This window comes from Mus caroli, unplaced genomic scaffold, assembly GCF_978045245.1.
Source record: "Mus caroli unplaced genomic scaffold, Mus_caroli_1 scaffold_19, whole genome shotgun sequence".
Lineage (NCBI taxonomy): Eukaryota > Metazoa > Chordata > Mammalia > Rodentia > Muridae > Mus > Mus caroli.
The window spans coordinates 21,286,094-21,303,879 of NW_028227274.1; the positions used below are offsets into that span (position 1 = coordinate 21,286,094).

At 42.7% G+C, this 17,786-nt stretch overlaps 1 protein-coding gene across 1 annotated transcript; it reads left to right on the forward strand.

Moving 5' to 3' along the window:
* Positions 1–77: 77 nt before the first annotated feature.
* On the forward strand, positions 78–14,860 carry LOC110285192 (uncharacterized). The gene is made up of 3 exons (XM_021151173.3): positions 78–167; positions 579–788; positions 12,767–14,860. Exons 2-3 carry the CDS (start codon positions 743–745, stop codon positions 14,458–14,460), a joined length of 1,740 nt encoding a protein of 579 aa, XP_021006832.1. The 5' UTR covers positions 78–167; positions 579–742; the 3' UTR covers positions 14,461–14,860.
* The last annotated feature ends 2,926 nt before the right edge of the window (positions 14,861–17,786 follow it).

Sequence of the window (17,786 nt, forward strand, 5' to 3'; positions counted from 1 at the left end):
CTTGGGAGGGTGCACCATAGAGCTGTGATCCTCCCACATTCCTAGAGCGGCCAAGCGAGGTCGCATTGCATCCAAACGGAAGTTGAAGGAATTGTGGGTGGCGGCGTTTGACCGGTAGTTTCTTCAGCGTCGGAGAGTAAAGGAGGCTTCTTGGGCATGGAGAGCAGGTGGGTTCTTGGCCTAGTGTTCTGTGGACAGCAAGTTCGTGCTCCCTGGGCCTTACATTCAACTGCATGAACGTCCGAGATGTTGGGGCTGGTGGAATAACGAAGAGGATGAGCCCGCATTAATCAGCCTGCAGAGCTGGAAAAGAGATACCTGACTTGTGTTAGAATCGAAGGAACGAGAGAGAATAACATACTCTTAATTTTTAAAGCCAATATTGTCGTTCCATTTACACCTCTACTTTAGTATTAATTCATTTCCAGTCTTGGTTTGAACATCTCTTCTCTTATATGGGGAATTTTGTCTCAGAGGGTTAATGTCCACCTCCTAGGTGATCGGTAGGGAAGCTCTCACCAAGAGGAAACGCACATGGAAGTTAAATATATTTTCTCCTTTACGTTTTTCATATCTAGAAACTCTAGTCTCAGAAATGACATCTCTCCTCTGTACAATGGTTCTCATCTGAGCTCAGGGCTACCGAGTTGCCTGCTAGCTTCAAACCATTATGTGGACAAGAGGATCCTACAGAAGAAATGGTAATCTTCCGGTTGCTTCCTGAGGTGTCCAGTTGTGCCCTATGGAGATGTTCAGTTACGAATCTCAAGACCATCACTTTCTGTCAGGTGAGCCTCAGTGCATTTCAGGTTCCTTGGGTGATAGCAGTATTCTTCACTGTCTACATTCGCTTATGTGATACCATGTCTTTAGTGTTCCAAGCCAAGTCTTACAGTTTTGTTTTGAGTTTTAGCGATCCAGTATTTATTCAGTTGCCTCTTCCTTTTAATAACGGATTATCGTTTATTTTGACAATTTCATACATGTAAACAATGCATCTTGATCTCGTTCATCCTCGACGCTCTTTATGAGTTCCCCCAGACATGGTCCCCACTTCATGTCATCTTTTTCCTAAGCTGCCTGTAAGAATGTTGACGTACTTTATTGGCTTGCTCTTGTAGACATAATCAGGGTTTTAATGAGGACAGTGACAACATCGTGTCTGAAGGATAGCATTTCACAGTACTCCTCGCCGTCTTCCAACGTATTCAGTCTTTCTGCCCTCTCTTCTGGGATGTTCCCGGAGCCTAGGGAATAGGAAGGTTATAATAGATGTTCTGTTTAGGACTTAGTACTCAATGGTCACTTATTCTCAGTACTTTGACCAGTTACAAGTCTCTGCATTAACTGCTGGCCACTGCAAAGAGATGCATCTCTGGCCACAGTTGAGGACAGCACTAACTTATGTGTGTAGCCTCATAACAGAAGTGGGTTCTTCACTAGGGCCTGTGGTTTTTAAGCTGGACTTAGAGTGCTAGGCATAAATGATGCCCTGTGGAGCTGGTTCTATCTAACCCCAAAGCAGCTATTACCCCCTGTGGTGGTTTGAATGACAATGGGTCCCTAGAGGCTAATATGTCTGAGTGCTTAGCCATACAAAGTGCCACTAATTAAGAACCATTAGGAGGTATGGTCTTGCTGGAGGAATTATCCAACCGGGGGAGGACTCAGAGGTTTCAAAGACCCAAGCTGGGCCCAAGGTCACTCTCTTCCTGCTGCCTGTAGATCCAGATGTAGACCTCTTAATACCTCTCTAGCACCATGCTTCCCACCATGATGATAATGGACTAAACATCTGAAACTATAGGCCAGCCCCAATTAAAAGCTTTATTTTATAAGTTGTCACGGTCATGGTGTCTCTTCCCAGCAGCAGAACTGAGACACCCCAATGACCCGTGTGTCATTATTGTACTGATAGGCACATCTTGCCTGGCAGTGCAGTGTCTTAGTTTTCTCTTGCTGTGCTAAGATATCATGAACAAGACAATATAGAGGAGGGTTTATTGGAGGCTTACTTATTTCAGAGAGTTAATGTCTGTAACTATCAAGTCAAATAGTATGGCAGCAGGCAGGCAGGCAAGGTGCTGAAGCAGTATTGTAGAGTTCACAGCTTAAGACACAACCACAAGTTAGAGAGAGCTATCTGGGAATGGTGTGGGCTTTTAAAACCTCAAAAAAGCTCACCCCCTGCAATACTATCTCCAACAAGGCCATACCTCCTAATTGTTCCCTAATAGTCCCACCAACTGGGGACAAAGCATTCAAAAATATGAGCCTAGAGGAGCCATTCTCATTCAGACTACCACAGTCAGTATGTATGTAGTGTTTGTAGCTGGGTAATATCATTGATGGGTTTTCTCTCTCAGTGGCTGGCAGAACACTGTCAAGCACTATGAAATCTAACCCGCAGGAAGAAAATTAGCAGGTCAGTTTCAGCTTGATTTTTCTAGGTCTTGCAACAAGAATGTGTTATATGTAATAGAGTCTTACCTCCCAGTTGTGGTGGGTAGTCAGGAACAGTGGCATTAGACAGTAATGTTTTGGGAGGCCTGACATTAACTCACAGGGTTCATGCCTGGCACTAAGATTTTCAATTTATAACCCATGTCTTCTGGGGGAAACATTGTCCCCTCCATGCAGGGTATTTGTGTTCAGTATGGTGAGATATTGTCAGGACAGACCTGACCATGTTTTTGGTAAGATTGTGGAATGGTTTTGGAACTTTGTGCAATAAAAGCCAGTGTAAGAGAAGAATGTTGAGGGCAATGCAGAAGATTGAGGCTGACTGTGAAGTGTCAGAAGGAAGTTTACAGACTCTATCATGGGTGTTTGCTATTTTGAATTAACATTCTGTCATTCTGATCAGTTGATGGTTAACAAATAGGCACCATTGAAGTGAGACCTTTGCATTACTGGGACAATTGATTCTGGTTAGCTGGAGCTAAGAAATTAGCTGCAATGAAGAAGAGACCAGCATCACTCAGGTGAAATCTTCTTGGAAGTGTTTCTTCAAGGTCAGCACACAGAAACTGTGTTCCTGAAGCAGCCAAAAGTGTAGCTTGTACTAGCAGGTGAACATGGTAGTGTAAGAGTCACCTGGGTGGTACTGGCTTTGAAAACATGGAGGCGTCATGGAAAACAGCTGAGACTTGGCACTTGGAGAGGCTTGAAGAGTGTGGCAGTTGAAAGCCCAGGACTGAAGGGGTCGTGAGGAGAAGTTGAAGCTTGACACCATGAAGAGAAGCTTTGAGAGGCAACTGGGGAAAGTACATCCCAGTTGCAGCAGCCAGTACCATGGGATGACCACCACCAACATCAGCACTAGTGGAGTGGAACCTGCCAGGAAGCAGCACACACGTGCTCTCTCTCACACACAGACACACACACACACACACATACACACACACGGGATGGGGGGCACTCTTTTCCTGAAGTGCTACCCCCTAGTAGACCTGTGTACTATAAGAAAGCAGACTGAAGACTGAACAAGCCAAGAAGCAGCACTCCTCCATGGCCTTTCATCAGCTCCAGGTTCCTGCCCTGTTTAAATTCTTGTAATAGCTTCCCTCAGTGGTATTTTATTACAGCAATAGGAACCTTAACTAAGACAGCTACTCCACTCTGGATATATATTTTGGCTATTAAAATAAATAGAGCTCTTTTTTTGTCTTTTGGCTTAGGGCACGTGCGCGCGCGTGCGCACACACACACACACACACACACACCCCACTTAACCTTTGTAATTCCAGTCTAGATTCTTCTGGATGATGGAACATGAGCTATAAGACTATGAGCTCACTGCTATACTTCCTTTTCGGTGAGATTTCCTTTTTTGGAGGTAGTATTATGTAGGATAGCAGAATAACAAACAGAATTTTCATTAATTTTGTATCTATACTATGAATTTAATTCTTTGAAAACAATTGTCTGCCATTTTCATGACAAAGCTGACCCCATGCAATGAATCTGCCTCCAATACACAGTGACTGGTCCCTCTGCAGGAAACGTTGTCTTGGTATGTAGTGTTGACTTTGGTTGTTGACTATTTGGCATCTAGAATTGGTAACAGGCATTTCTTCTTGGGAGAGAGGAGATGCATATTTTTGAAGCTGTATATTTCCTTTATCCTGGGCTGTGACCATTCTGCATACGAATCAACCTTGCTAGTGTTGGAATAGAAGCCAATTGACCTTGTGCTGTTGTCCTTGGGACATTCAAAAGTAGCAACCCTGGCCAGGTATGGTAGCATACATCTGTAATCCCAGCACCAGTGAGCCTTAGGCAGGAGGACTGCTATGAGTTCAGAGTCATCTTTGCGCTACAAAGTGATTTCAAGGCTATACCACAGGACCAGGTTTCAAACAAAAATGTGGGGGATGGGGGTGAGAGGTACAGCTAATCCCTGTTTTCTTAACACTCAAGAGTTGAGGTGCAGGGGCCTGGCCATGGTGACGCATGCCTTTAATCCCAGCACTTGGGAGGCAGAGGCAGGGGGATTTCTGAGTTTGAGGCCAGCCTGATCCACAGAGTGAGTTCCAGGACAGCCAGGGCCTCTATAGAGAAACCCTGTCTTGAAAAACCAATTAAAAAAAAAAAAAAAAAAGAGTTGAGGCAGGAGAGTTGCCATGAGTTCCAGGACAACCTGAACTATAGATCTCAAAGAACAACAAAAATAGCAAACCAACAATTTATTTAGTCATTGTAAGAGACAGTGAGTTGGCTTCGAATTGCACTTAGCACCCAGACTGCCAACCTGCGTTTGCGGCACAGGACCCACTTGGTACAGGAGAGGACCAGCTAACTTCCACAGTTTATCCTCTGACTTTTCCACACGTGTCCTTCTGTGTGTGTTTGTCCTGGGTGTCTCTTCCTTTTGTATAGACATCAGTTCTGTTGGATTAGAACTCTACCTTGTGATCTTATTTGACCTCCTTAAGGGCCTTATCTCTAATGCCAGTCACTTTGTGGGTTAGGATTTCAACATATGAATGATAGTAGGGAGGGGCACAGTTCCTGGAAAACCAAACAATATTCTCTTTAAAATGCCAACCTTAGGTAGCTATCTCAACCAAGGCTCAGAATTAGCAGAGTTCAGCATACACATTGCTAGAATAGGTAAAGAAAGAGGCTGGAAGGGCACAGGAACAGAAAGCATGCTGGGAATTCTAAGAATGTTTCTGGCAATTTTGCCTTTCTTAAACTAAAAAAGTTTAGTTTCATTTTTTTCATTGTTGTTTTTGTTTTTTGCTTTTTTGTTTGTTTGTTTTTTTGGTTACTTCAGTTTTTTTTTGTATTCTGAGACAGGATTTCTCTGCGTAGCCCTGGCTGTTCTGGAACTCGATTTGTAGATCAGTCTGGTTTTGAACTTGAAGATCTACTTGCCTCTGCCTTCCAAGAGCTGGCATTAAAGACCTGTGCCACCATTACCCTGCTAGTTTCAAGTCTTTGAATTGTCTATCTCTGTAGATACATAAGTAGGTGTATATGCTTTTCTGTGTATAAAATACTAATAAGATTAATTTTAAAACGTTAATATTTTCAAGGAATGTTTTGTTTTGTTTTGCTTTGTTTTGTTTCGAGACAGGGTTTCTCTGTAGAGCCCTGGCTGTCCTGGAACTCAGTCTGTAGACCAGGCTGGCCTCAAACTCAGAAATCTACCTGCCTCTGCCTCCCAAGTACTGGAATTAAAGGCGTGCACCACCACTGTCCAACCAAGGAAATTATTTTTATTGGAGTAGTTTACCTATAACATGATTGATATGTTTAGATTTAAATATATATGCGTGTTTTATTTTCTTTGTTTTTTTTTTTTTTTTCATCATTTGTGTATAGTTTTCCATTGTAAGGCTTTTTGGGTTTTTTTCACTCTCTATAATCACAGTCTGTCTTAGATGTGTTTCTATCAATGCCTTGAGCCCTAGTGCTCCAGCCATTGTGAGTGATGTTTTATTATTGCTCTTACAGATCGTGTACAAAATAATTTTAAATTCATCATTTATTCATTTTTGTGTGTATATATGTTTTATCACAACATCTTAGCAACAGAAAACTAATTTCTGGAGAAACTGTACCAGGCTTGGGGTGTTGTTGTGATAAACTCTGTGACCTAAAGCAACTTGGAGTGGAAAGGGTTTATTATTTCAGCTTAGAGTTTAAAGTCCATCATGAAGGGAAATCGGAGCAAGGAATCTAGAGGCAGGAATCCTAGAGGAACTGGCTTGCTCTCCATAGCTTGTTCAGCTTGCTTCTTATACCACCCAGGTCATCTGCTAAAACACACACACATACACACACACACACACACACACACACACACACACACACATTGGGCTGGGCCCTCCCACATCAATACATCAATCATTAATCAAGATTATTTTGCCTACAGGCCAACATGATGGAAGTATTTTATTCTCAATTTAGGTTTCTGTTTCCAGATGACTCTAGCTTACGTCAAGTTGACAAAAAAAAAAAAAAAAATCCCAAAAAAACAAAACAGCACAAGTGGCATAGATGAAATAGACATGGCTTTTAGAAAAAGTGTTAGAGGCTCCAGAGTTCAAGGTATATACCCAAGTATATGGTCAACTGTGCAGTAATACTTTTCTACTTTAATGAATCAGTAGTGGGACTGTAATTGCAGGCCAAATTTAGGAACCATATTTGTGATGGTTAGCTTTAAGTACATGATACAACCTACATGAACTGAGACTAGTCTCAATTATGGGTGTGGGATTGTATAGGCTGGGTTTGCCTGTGGGCACGTCTGTTGGGGATTGTCTTAGTTATGTAGTTAGATATGGGAAGATCCAACCCACTGGGGGTGCAGTGTTCCCTAGTGGAGAAATCAGGCTGAGTACACGCAAGCCAGCAGGTTGGCATGCCCGCCTCTCATCTCTCTGCTCTTAACTGTGGCTGTGTTGTGACTAACTGCTTAAAGCCTCTGCCACTGTAACTTCCCCCACAATGATGGGCTATGGTCTGGAATTTTAAGATAAGTTAAACCCTTTCTTTCCTAAGTAGCTTGTTGCCAAGATATTTTAGCAACTGAACTTAAATTAGAACAATATTCAAAGATAACTGTCCAAATTGCCAATCAGTTGGCCGGAGGTCCTTTGGCACAACCCAGAAAAACTCATGGGTAGATAGGGAGAAGCTTGTCAAGTGCTGCTCTCTGGCCGCCATTATTTCCCTTAGTGTGTGGCAACATTGAGCAGTAGGCAGCAGGCAAGCAGAATAGGAAGAAATGACACCCACTTCTGTCACAGTCTTTGTGAGTGTCTTGGGTATTGGAACCTCTAAGTGAACTGGACCACTTCCTGGGTTTACGCTGGAACTCGGAAGGGCAAGACCAGGGATGAGAAAGAAAAAGTTAAAACCTGGAGTGAGGAGGGATGCCATAGCTGATGATACAAGCCAGCACACAGCCATATCATAGCTCCTTTCTTTGGTAGAATAGGGAAGCAAAAAGCAAGCTGAAAGGACCTCTAGTTCCTCTTTTGCAAGGTTCATGCTGGTACAGTCAGCAAAGCATCTGACATCTCAGTATCTGGAACATTTGACCACAGTTTTACAGTGAAACTGTTAAGAGCCCTGGGGCAAGTCCATTGCTTGTCTTGCCAAGCAGGACCCTGGCAAGGAACAAGGTCCAGCACTTGTTCCATCTACAGGGTTTCAAAGGGCCTTTGATTGTACCTCGTCCCCAGCATGGTAACTCTCAAACTCTTCCAACAGCTAAAGCCTGCAGTTCCTTGCCCTGCTCCTTACAGCTGTTCATTCTTCCAGCTCAGCTGTCTTCTCTTGCTCTCTTTTTCCACTGCCCTGCTTCTTGCCCTGACCACATTTGTTTAGTAGCTGTTTCAGAAAGCAGGCTTCCTTGGCCATTAGCAACTTGGCCTGCCATCAGCAACCAAGACCACACTGCCTTGTCTCCCCTGTCTCAGTGTCTCTGTTACTGTTTTGTAGTTCCAGCTCTGCTCACACTACTAAAGGGAGGCAGGAAAAGGTACTTGAGTACAGCCTGTATCATGCCTAATGTTACACTGTCACCAGGAGTGGCTTGTCTAATCTAAGACGAGGTGTTTAAGCCATCACAGGTTTTTATTTGGACTAGTTGCAGCTAATTGTTCAGACCAGTCACAACCTTTCCTCTCATCAGCAAAGGCAGTTATTGGGCCAGGCTCTTTTTAACACTAGTCATGGCAGTATCTCCTAGATATTGTCCGGTGAGCCTGTGCAAACAGCTGTGATCTTCCTGTTGTTTTCTCAAGATGTCTTTGGAGTCGTAGATTATGGATGATTATGGCCTAAGGGTTATCTAGCTGCCTGTTTGATAGGTTTTTTGGTTTTGGGGGTTTTTATTTTTACTTTTTAAATTCATGTTAGCCAGCGCAGCAAGGCGGATAGGTGTCAGTGTCTTGTCTTGTTCACAGGAAAATAAATTTAAAGAATTTACCACTGACACAAATAGTGATTTTTAGCTCATTTTAATAATACTTAGCATATCCCTGTTGCCTGGAGATTGCTAAGATGAAGGATCCATGCTAAGGAAGCAGGTACTGAACTCTCGAATGGTGTCTCAGTTGTGTTGGAGTTGCCATTAACTGTTCTGTAGAACTTTCTCACCAACTGAATGGTTACCCTGAGACTCAGTCTCCTATAACAACCAGTTATTGCAGTGTATCTTTAGTATATGAAAGTTCTCACCTGCCTAGGCATGTACCTGTACTGCATAAAAGGGGGGAAATTTCTGATTACTAGGGGCAGAAATCAGGTAACTTACTAGCACTTTGTCTGCTTTGCTTGGATCAAAGTTAATGAGGCGAATGTCTAAGGGGAAAATAAAGAGTCTGGTGATGTATGTGCTGAACAGTACAGAACTGAGACTCACTTCCAGACAGTTCTTGATGAAGATTCAGGTACTGAAGAGTTTAGAGCCAAGAGCCAGGTTTCACAAAGGAGACCACTGCCAGAGCGGCCCTGCTGGAGGTCACACTGGAGAGGCAGTCCTGCTGAGGTTACACTAGAGAGTTCAGTCTTAGGAGAGGGGTACAGTCATGGTGCTAAGGCAATGGAACTGTGAAGGTCAGTGCTGAGGTGACCCTGAAGGGTCAGGTGGTGAAGAACAGGTTCCGGAAGTCACTCTCTAGAGTTCAGTGCTGAGGGAACAGCCTCTTCCGCGTTCTGCACTGAGCAGACTGGGTCCTGAGAAGCTGATTGGGTTTGGGGAGAGTTCCTGCTAATGAGGCTCCCAGGGGAGTTACTGCTAAGGAGTCTGGGGTGGACAAGTTTTCTCTGACAAGTGGAGTCATAGTTCATACCAAGACCTTGGGAGCTAAAGAGTTCAACAGTAAGGAAGAGATAGCCAGACAATGGCTGCACTTCCTGTGCCTGGGCTCTCAAGCAGATTTTCTGCTTGCCTGTCCGAATGCTGATTTGCCTTAACTTCTAAGGAAGTGGTGGCCTTCTAGACATGCTTGCCTCCAGATGGAATCCACAGCTCCCACAGAGGTCACCAGAAGGGCTCGTTAGGGATGTAAGAACACAACAAATGATGGCCTTGAAATTAACCAAACTGAATCTCTTTGTGCCATTGATCACTGCTCATGGACAGCCTTTTTTTTCCCTTGTCAACATAATGCTGCTGTGTATTTGTGGACAGATCTTATGCCTTCAGGAAGTGTGGAGTCTGGTGATGCCCTGGAGCCACTGTAGGCTAGACATCTTCAGTTGGCCTTGGGGAGATTTGGACTAGAACTTCAATGTGTGGAAAGGGCCTAGACCACTCACCCAAAAGCACATTGAAAGTAAAGGAGAGTGAAGAGGCTCACTAGCATTCCTGAATCCAGACTTTTGGTGAAACTGCTAAGCTGCACTCTAGAAAAGGAACTAGGTATTTATTCTCCATATCATTCAAAGTCTTGTGTTTTTGGAGGTAAATACGGTCCATGCTTTAAAAGAGGTAAATATGCTCCATAACTTAAAAGAACATTACCTAGAGGTCTGGGGTGTAATTCAATGATAGAGCGCTTGACTGGGAGGTGAAAAGTCCTGAGTTCAGTCCCTTGTATGTTAAAAACTGCCACTAAGTGCCGGGTGTGGTGGCACATGCTTTTAATCCCAGCACTGGGGAAGCAGAGACAGGCGGATTTCAGAGGTCGAGGCCAGCCTGGTCTACAGAGTGAGTTCCAGGATAGCCAGGGCTACACAGAGAAACACTGTCTCGAAAAACCAAAATGAAACCAAAACAAACAAAACCAAAAATGCCACTAAAACAAAGTATGGCCAGTTAAACGTCACAAAGTCCCACTTCATAGGTGCATTTTAACACCAAGCCAAGCAGGAATTACCTTTTCAAATCTAATAGCAAAAAATGATTTTGATCCTTGATCCTCCTGCCTACTCTCTATAAGTGGTAGGATCAGAGGAAAGGGCCACGAAACCCCACTTGATTGGAAGTTTAATTAGTAAGCTGTAGTATTGTCCATATATTGCATATGTGGAGGTAGGAGTTCCATGTGCTGGCATAAAGAGAACTGTGTGCTACTGTGTGGCCATCTGGAAACTTAGTGTCTGCTAGTGCTGCACTAGTTCAGTGATGCCCGCAATTCCTTGTTGTTGTTTAGTATCTGCTGGTTAAATATATCCCTTGACAGTTTCATACATGCCCATAATACATTGTTACCCCTTGTCTTTATGCAACCCCTGTTAGGGGGTTACTAACAACTCCTTTCTCCCTGTAAGTCCCTCTCCCACATTCATTCCAGTTTGGTTTGCTTTATGATTTCAGCCAAGAGAGTCTGTGTGTCAAACAGGTTTGGAATTATCCATTGGATTCTGGTGGGCTCACTGATAACAAATGGAAGGCAATGATTGTCCTCTAGATTCCATCAGACACCAGTAGTTCAGCAGGTAGAGTAGGGTCCGTTGAGTTTCTCCCTGATCTATAATTAGGTTTTAACAGACTCTGACATGTGCAAGCCCAGTACAGGCAACCACAATTCCTGTGACATGTGGTCTGCAATGGTCATGTCATACCTCAAGATAGTATTTTATGCCGGGCATTGGTGACACACGCCTTTAATCTCAGTACTTGGGAAGCAGAGGAAGGTAGATCTCTGAGTTCAAGGTCAGCCTGGTCTACAGAGTTCCAGGTCTACACAGTGAGACCCTGTCTCAAAACAAAACAAAACAAATTATTTCCCACCTCTTGTCACTCTCTTGCAGCTCCTGCATTCTTTCCACTTTTTCTTCCACACTGTCCCCCAGGCTTTAAAGGGAGTGGAACAAATGTCCTGGCTTAAGAGTAAAACTAGGCATCCTGATCAGGTGTCTATGTTCTCTGCAAAGAAAAGTCTCTGATTAAGGATGAGAGTGGTAGCAGGAAAGTAAGCCAAAGATAAGCTGGAGGCTTCCTCACTGCTGCCTAGCATTCATAGTGCTACCTGAAGGTACTGTGGAAGCTACTTGAGAGATAAGGCCTCAATATTCTTATTTTGCTGTGAACCCCCAAAAACTACAGTGCTAATTTGCCAAGCAAGATGGGGCCACCAGTATAATAGCAGCACAGCTTTTCTGAAGGTAGACAACCACTTGGGTTAAATTGAGGCTTGCTTGACAAAGAGACTGCATGCCTGATACTCTCAAACCCAGTCAAAAACCCATAGCTGGGGAATAGACCCTAATGAGTACTTTACTACTGTGGTTTAACTAAATTGACATGGCACCAGACTTCAGTCTAAATATTTATGTTTATGCCCTTAATTTTTTAAGTCTGTCTTTGGAGGCTAGCAAGATGGCTCAGTGATAAGAGTATTTGCTGTTCTTGTCCCAAGTTCACCAACCAGCAGCCATGTGCAACAGTTCACAACTGCCAGATCTGACACCCTCCTCTGGCTTCTAAGGACAGTATACACACGTGACGTAAGCACATACACTTAAATAAACATGATTTCCTTAAGTGTGCTGGCACCCATGTAAATACATGAAACTGGTCTTTGTGTCAAAATTGATTTCTTGTTACTCTCATTAATGAGTGCCATTTGAGCAAGTGGAAACCCCTTGGCCATCTTACTGCTCTGACCCCCTTGTTTGTGAAACCAAATTTAGTTCCCTTTGGAGAAGAGAATAAGTAGTATCAGAGTTCTCTTGCACGAGATGGATATTGTTACCTGGTAATTCCGTTTGAAACTGATTGCTGTACTGGAAGTGCTCTGACTTTTTGTATAAGTTGTTTAGAACACAGCATGTGTTCTATGGTATAACAACTTTATACTGTTTCTTAAAGGGGGGTGCAAAGGAATTGAAAGGTTTTTATTTCCCTTTCATTATTTTTCTTCAGCATCTTATTTAGCCTAAGTATCTGAGCATTGCTAGATAAAATCAAACCATCTTCCCTTTCCTACATTTTTGTGCTGTTTAAGTATAATAAGTTATCAGCTTTAATCATGCTTTTATTATTGTAGTGAATCAATCTCATTATTCCCAGGCCTCCTGTGAAAATCATACCTTTGTATCTGATAAGTACCTTCTACAAATGTGTGATCCATATTTGTTGAATCTTCCTAGTTTTCCTCAGTATTTATCAATGTTGGGAAGCCTCCCGTTTCGTTTGAGTCCACTGCCTTGCAGTCTGTCAACCGTGTGGGGCCACCTGTTACCGCGTTCTCCCCTCTTACTGTAGTCTGCAGGCAAATACTGATTTGCTCTACCTGGAGCTTTCTTACAACATGGAACACATTTTCCATTTAGATTTTGTTTATTATTCCAGATGGTGAGACTAAGATCAAGATTGGAGAGCCAGCTACAGAGGAGGAAATGACAGGAAAGATTGGAACAGTGACTGAAGAGTCCGGTAGCCTTGAGGAGGATGTTCCCCACGACTCCAAAGGCAAAGAATTGTGTGAATTTGGAGAAGAATTGAACGATCAGATGCTTTTCAGAAGAAGACAGTATAACTGTGATGAATGTGACCAAAGCTTTGCTTGGAGTACAGGTCTTATTAGGCACCAAAGAACTCATTGGAAACCTTATGAATGTGAGGAATGTGGAAAGGCCTTTCGGATGAGCTCAGCCCTGGTTCTGCATCAGAGAATTCATACTGGAGAGAAGCCCTATCCTTGTAGTTGGTGTATTAAAAGTTTTAGTCGGAGCTCAGACCTTATTAAACATCAAAGAGTCCACACTGGTGAAAAACCTTACAAGTGTGATGAGTGTGGCAAGGCCTTCAGTCAGAGCTCGGATCTTATGATACATCAGAGAATCCACACAGGAGAAAAACCCTACCAATGTAGCCATTGTAGTAAAAGCTTTAGCCAGCACTCAGGCATGGTTAAACATCTAAGAATCCACACTGGAGAGAAGCCTTACATGTGTAACCATTGTTACAAACATTTCAGTCAGAGCTCTGATCTTATAAAACATCAAAGGATCCACACTGGGGAGAAACCATACAAGTGTGATGTATGTGGGAAGGCCTTTAGTCAGAGCTCTGATCGTATTCTCCATCAGAGAATCCACACTGGGGAGAAGCCATATCCATGTGCTCAGTGTAACAAAAGTTTTAGTCAGAATTCAGACCTTATTAAACACAGAAGGATCCACACTGGAGAGAAACCGTATAAATGTAGTGAATGTGGGAAGGCTTTTAACCAGAGCTCAGTCCTTATTCTGCATCAAAGAATTCATACCGGAGAGAAACCCTATCCGTGTAACCAGTGTACCAAAAGCTTTAGTAGGCTTTCAGATCTTATTAATCATCAACGAATTCACACCGGAGAGAAGCCTTACCCATGTAGTCAGTGCAGTAAAATGTTTAGTAGAAGGTCAGACCTTGTTAAACATTACAGAATCCACACTGGGGAGAAGCCCTATGAGTGTGATAAGTGTGGCAAAACTTTCAGTCAGAGCTCCAACCTTATTCTCCACCAGAGAATCCACACTGGAGAAAAGCCATACCCTTGCAACAGCTGTTCTAAAAGTTTCAGCCGCGGTTCAGATCTCATAAAGCATCAGAGGGTACACACTGGAGAAAAACCATATACGTGTAATCTGTGCAGTAAGAGTTTTAGTCAGAGTTCAGACCTCACTAAACATCAGAGAGTGCATTCTGGGGAGAAGCCCTACCACTGTAGTAGTTGTAACAAAGCCTTTCGTCAGAGTTCTGACCTTATTCTCCACCATAGAGTTCACACGGGAGAAAGACCATATGCCTGTACACAGTGCACCAGAAGTTTCAGTCAAAAGTCAGACCTGATTAAACACCAGAGAATTCACACTGGAGAGAAGCCATATAAATGTATGTGTGGGAAGGCTTTTAGTCAGTGCTCAGCCTTTACCCTTCATCAGAGAATCCACACTGGAGAAAAACCGTATCCATGTGCTCAATGTGGCAAAAGCTTCAGTCAGCGCTCTGATCTAGTTAACCATCAAAGAGTCCACACTGGTCAAAAACTACAAATGTGACTGATACCTGTGTGAAGCCTTCAGCACTGTGACCAATCTTACTGGATATCAGAGGATCTGCAGGAGCCGTTTGCATCTTCTCTGAAACGGGGAAAAAAGAAAAGTCTGCCTCCCAGGCAGAATCAAAGCAGGTCAGAGTCTGTTGGCAGATTTCCCAGCTTGCTGATGCATGGAACAATAAGAGGAGGTGTGCTTGAGGCTCAAGTCAAGGGGCTGAATGTTCTGTTGACCTTGGTGGAAGGAACAGGGAGGTTATTGGATGGGAACAGATGTCTTATGTGTATATTGCAGCAAATTGTTAATACTGGCTTGTGGCTTTGCTTCCCATGGTTCTGTAGTATAAAAAAGGCTATGAGAAATACACTCACTGCTGGCGTGGTAATGACCTGCAGCCCTCCAATATCTGTCTCTTGCATCGTTTTTCTATCTTTCCTATAATCATCCTCACTTCCCCCTCAGAGGCTGTTCGACTTCATGCCAGCCGGACTAGTTCAAGGATCACATAGAAGAGAAGCTTCTGACCTCATGTTCAGGGAAGCAGATGTTTTAACAAATCTGATCTTGGTGATTTTAAGTAAATCCATTCTAGGCAGGCACATGCCTTTAATCTCAGCACTTGGGAGGCAAAGGCAAGTGGATCTCTATGTTTGAGGCCATCCAGGGCTACACATAAAAATCTGCCTTGTGGGTAAAATTAGAACAAATGGGAGGTGGGGGAGGGAAGAGGAAGAGATTCATTCTAAGGAGGAAGACTGCATAAATGTGGGAAAGCCTGTAGTGTACAAATGCTACTAGAACAGAATCTTATCAATGAATGCTATAATGACCATAAAATAGGTTTTAATCAATGTTCAGCCCATGCTCTACTTTAAAAACTTTAAAACTTTAAAAACTTTAAAAAAACTTTAAAAAAACTTTAAAAAAAACTTTAAAAACACTGAAAGATGAATTTTATAACAATTTACACTAGAGCCAAGAATTACTGGTATGGAAATCCTAAGGTGCTCTGGGAATTGTATGAAAATCTTCATTGCTTGTAATTTTTTAAAAATGAATTAGTAGGCAAAAATAGAAATTCTTACCTTTGCTGTGATCTAAGAAAATCTCTTACTGGGACACAGTTCACAGAGATTTATATTATAAAAATGTATAAAATTAATGCAGAGTTTATAAATTTTAAATATCAATGTGGAAGATCTCAAAAGTCAGAGGGAAATATATTCATCTTAGAAGCTCTACCTTTACTGAGTCTAAATTACCAACTGCGTATCAGAAATGATTTTAGAGGATGTAGAGAAAACTTAAGTCCTGTAATTAAAAAGGTATTAATATTGACCTCACATGTGTGCCCTATGCTCATGCTAATATCTATCTCTGGAATTTGATGGTAGAAGTCTAGTTTGGATTTTCCTAGTGAGCATGAGTCCCAATGGTATACACTGCAGTATTAGTTCAACTTTATTTACTGCATTAACAGTAATGCAGGCCAAAATTTTATTGGTCTGAAATCACTTCACACCCTCTGAACACATGAAAAATATTTTTAAAGAAATGTATGTAAAAAACAATATTTTCTTATTTATTGAACAAAAATGGAGCTGTGGTATTGCAGTACTATGAGTTTAGTAGTTCCTTGGTATCCAGAAGGGATGTTCCAAGGCATAGCACTTTATCAGTCCGCTGATAGTCTTGTTAAATTCAGGTAGATTATGACTAGGCACAGTGCATTACCCTAGCTGATAGACTAGCAGTTCTCAGTTCTAACATGAACAGCTCCAAACAGTGCCATCGACTTGAGTCCTAGTGTCAGTTCGTTGCCCTCCTCACAGCCAGGACATCAACTACCAGCAGTTCTTGTCATTTTTCAACAAATGGAGCTAGCTGTTCCAGTCACTGGTTACTATCCACTCTCAGTGATAACAACTCTAAGGAAACCAAGTCAGCCTGCTTTATCCAGAAATCATAAATATGCAAAACCATCCAGAGATTTCATTGGTACTTATGCTGCAACGATGCATGGGCTGACCAGATAAGGATGAGAGGAGGGGGGCTGGTGAGATGGCTCAGTGGGTAAGAGCACCCGAGTGCTCTTCCGAAGGTCCAGAGTTCAAATCCCAGCAACCACATGGTGGCTCACAACCATCTGTAATGAGATCTGGCGCCCTCTTCTGGAGTGTCTGAAGACAGCTACAGTGTACTTACATATAATAAATAAATCTTAGAAAAGAAAAAAAAAAAGGATGAGAGGAGGGCCAGGTTATATAGGGAAAAGGGATTGACTTCCATAGATTCATGTCCTGTTGGTGAACTACCGGCTATACAGTTGTAGGTTGTGAGTAGGGCAGAGGCCCTTCATGGATATGAATGGAGACAACTGAAGCAGCTGAAGGATGACAGCATGAGTACTCCAAGCCTTTTGTACAGCCAAAGCAAAGTTGCACTGACTGTTTGCATTTCAGAAGATTTTGCCCTGCTCTATCACTTGGTCAGCCTAACACTATTTCCTTGTTTAAGTGCTTACTGTGCACTGTGTCCATAACTTGCATTTTGAGATGCCAGATTAGTAATATGGTTATCCCTTTACAATTTCACAAAAGATTTATTCTTACTGTAGACCTTAACATCCTCAGATTTTCTTCCCCTCAAATGAAAGCCTTCCACATTTTTACTTCTAGATGATAATAATCTTCTCTTCCACATATCTTTTTTTTTAAGATTTATTTATTATTATATCTAAGTACACTGTAGCTGTCTTCAGATGCACCAGAAGAGGGCGTCAGATCTCATTACGGATAGTTGTGAGCCACCATGTGGTTGCTTGGATTTGAACTCAGGACCTTCGGAAGATCAGTTGGTGCTCTTAACCACTGAGCCATCTCTCCGGCCCTCTTCCACATATCTTAATTGCCAGCATCATTACTTTTTATCTTGGGGCCATTGTTGAGTACAGTAAGGATTATTTGAACATAAGCCATGAGAGTATGCAGACAGCTACCAAGTGACTAATGGGGAAGGTAATCCCTTTATAGATGGTTGTGAGCCACCATGTGGTTGCTGGGAATTGAACTCAGGACCTCTAGAAGAGCAGTCAGTCCTCTTAACTGCTGAGCCATCTCTCCAGCCCAAAACCACTCTTAAAAAACACCAGAGAGGGGCTGGAGAGATGACTCAGCAGTTAAGAATACTTACTGCTCTTCCAAGGGACCTGGGTTAAATTCCCAGCACCGTCATGGCAGCTCACAAGTGTAAGCTCAGTTCCAAGGGATTTGACACCCTCACACACTAGAAACTCCAGTAATAACAAGGCAAAACCAAAACCTACCAGG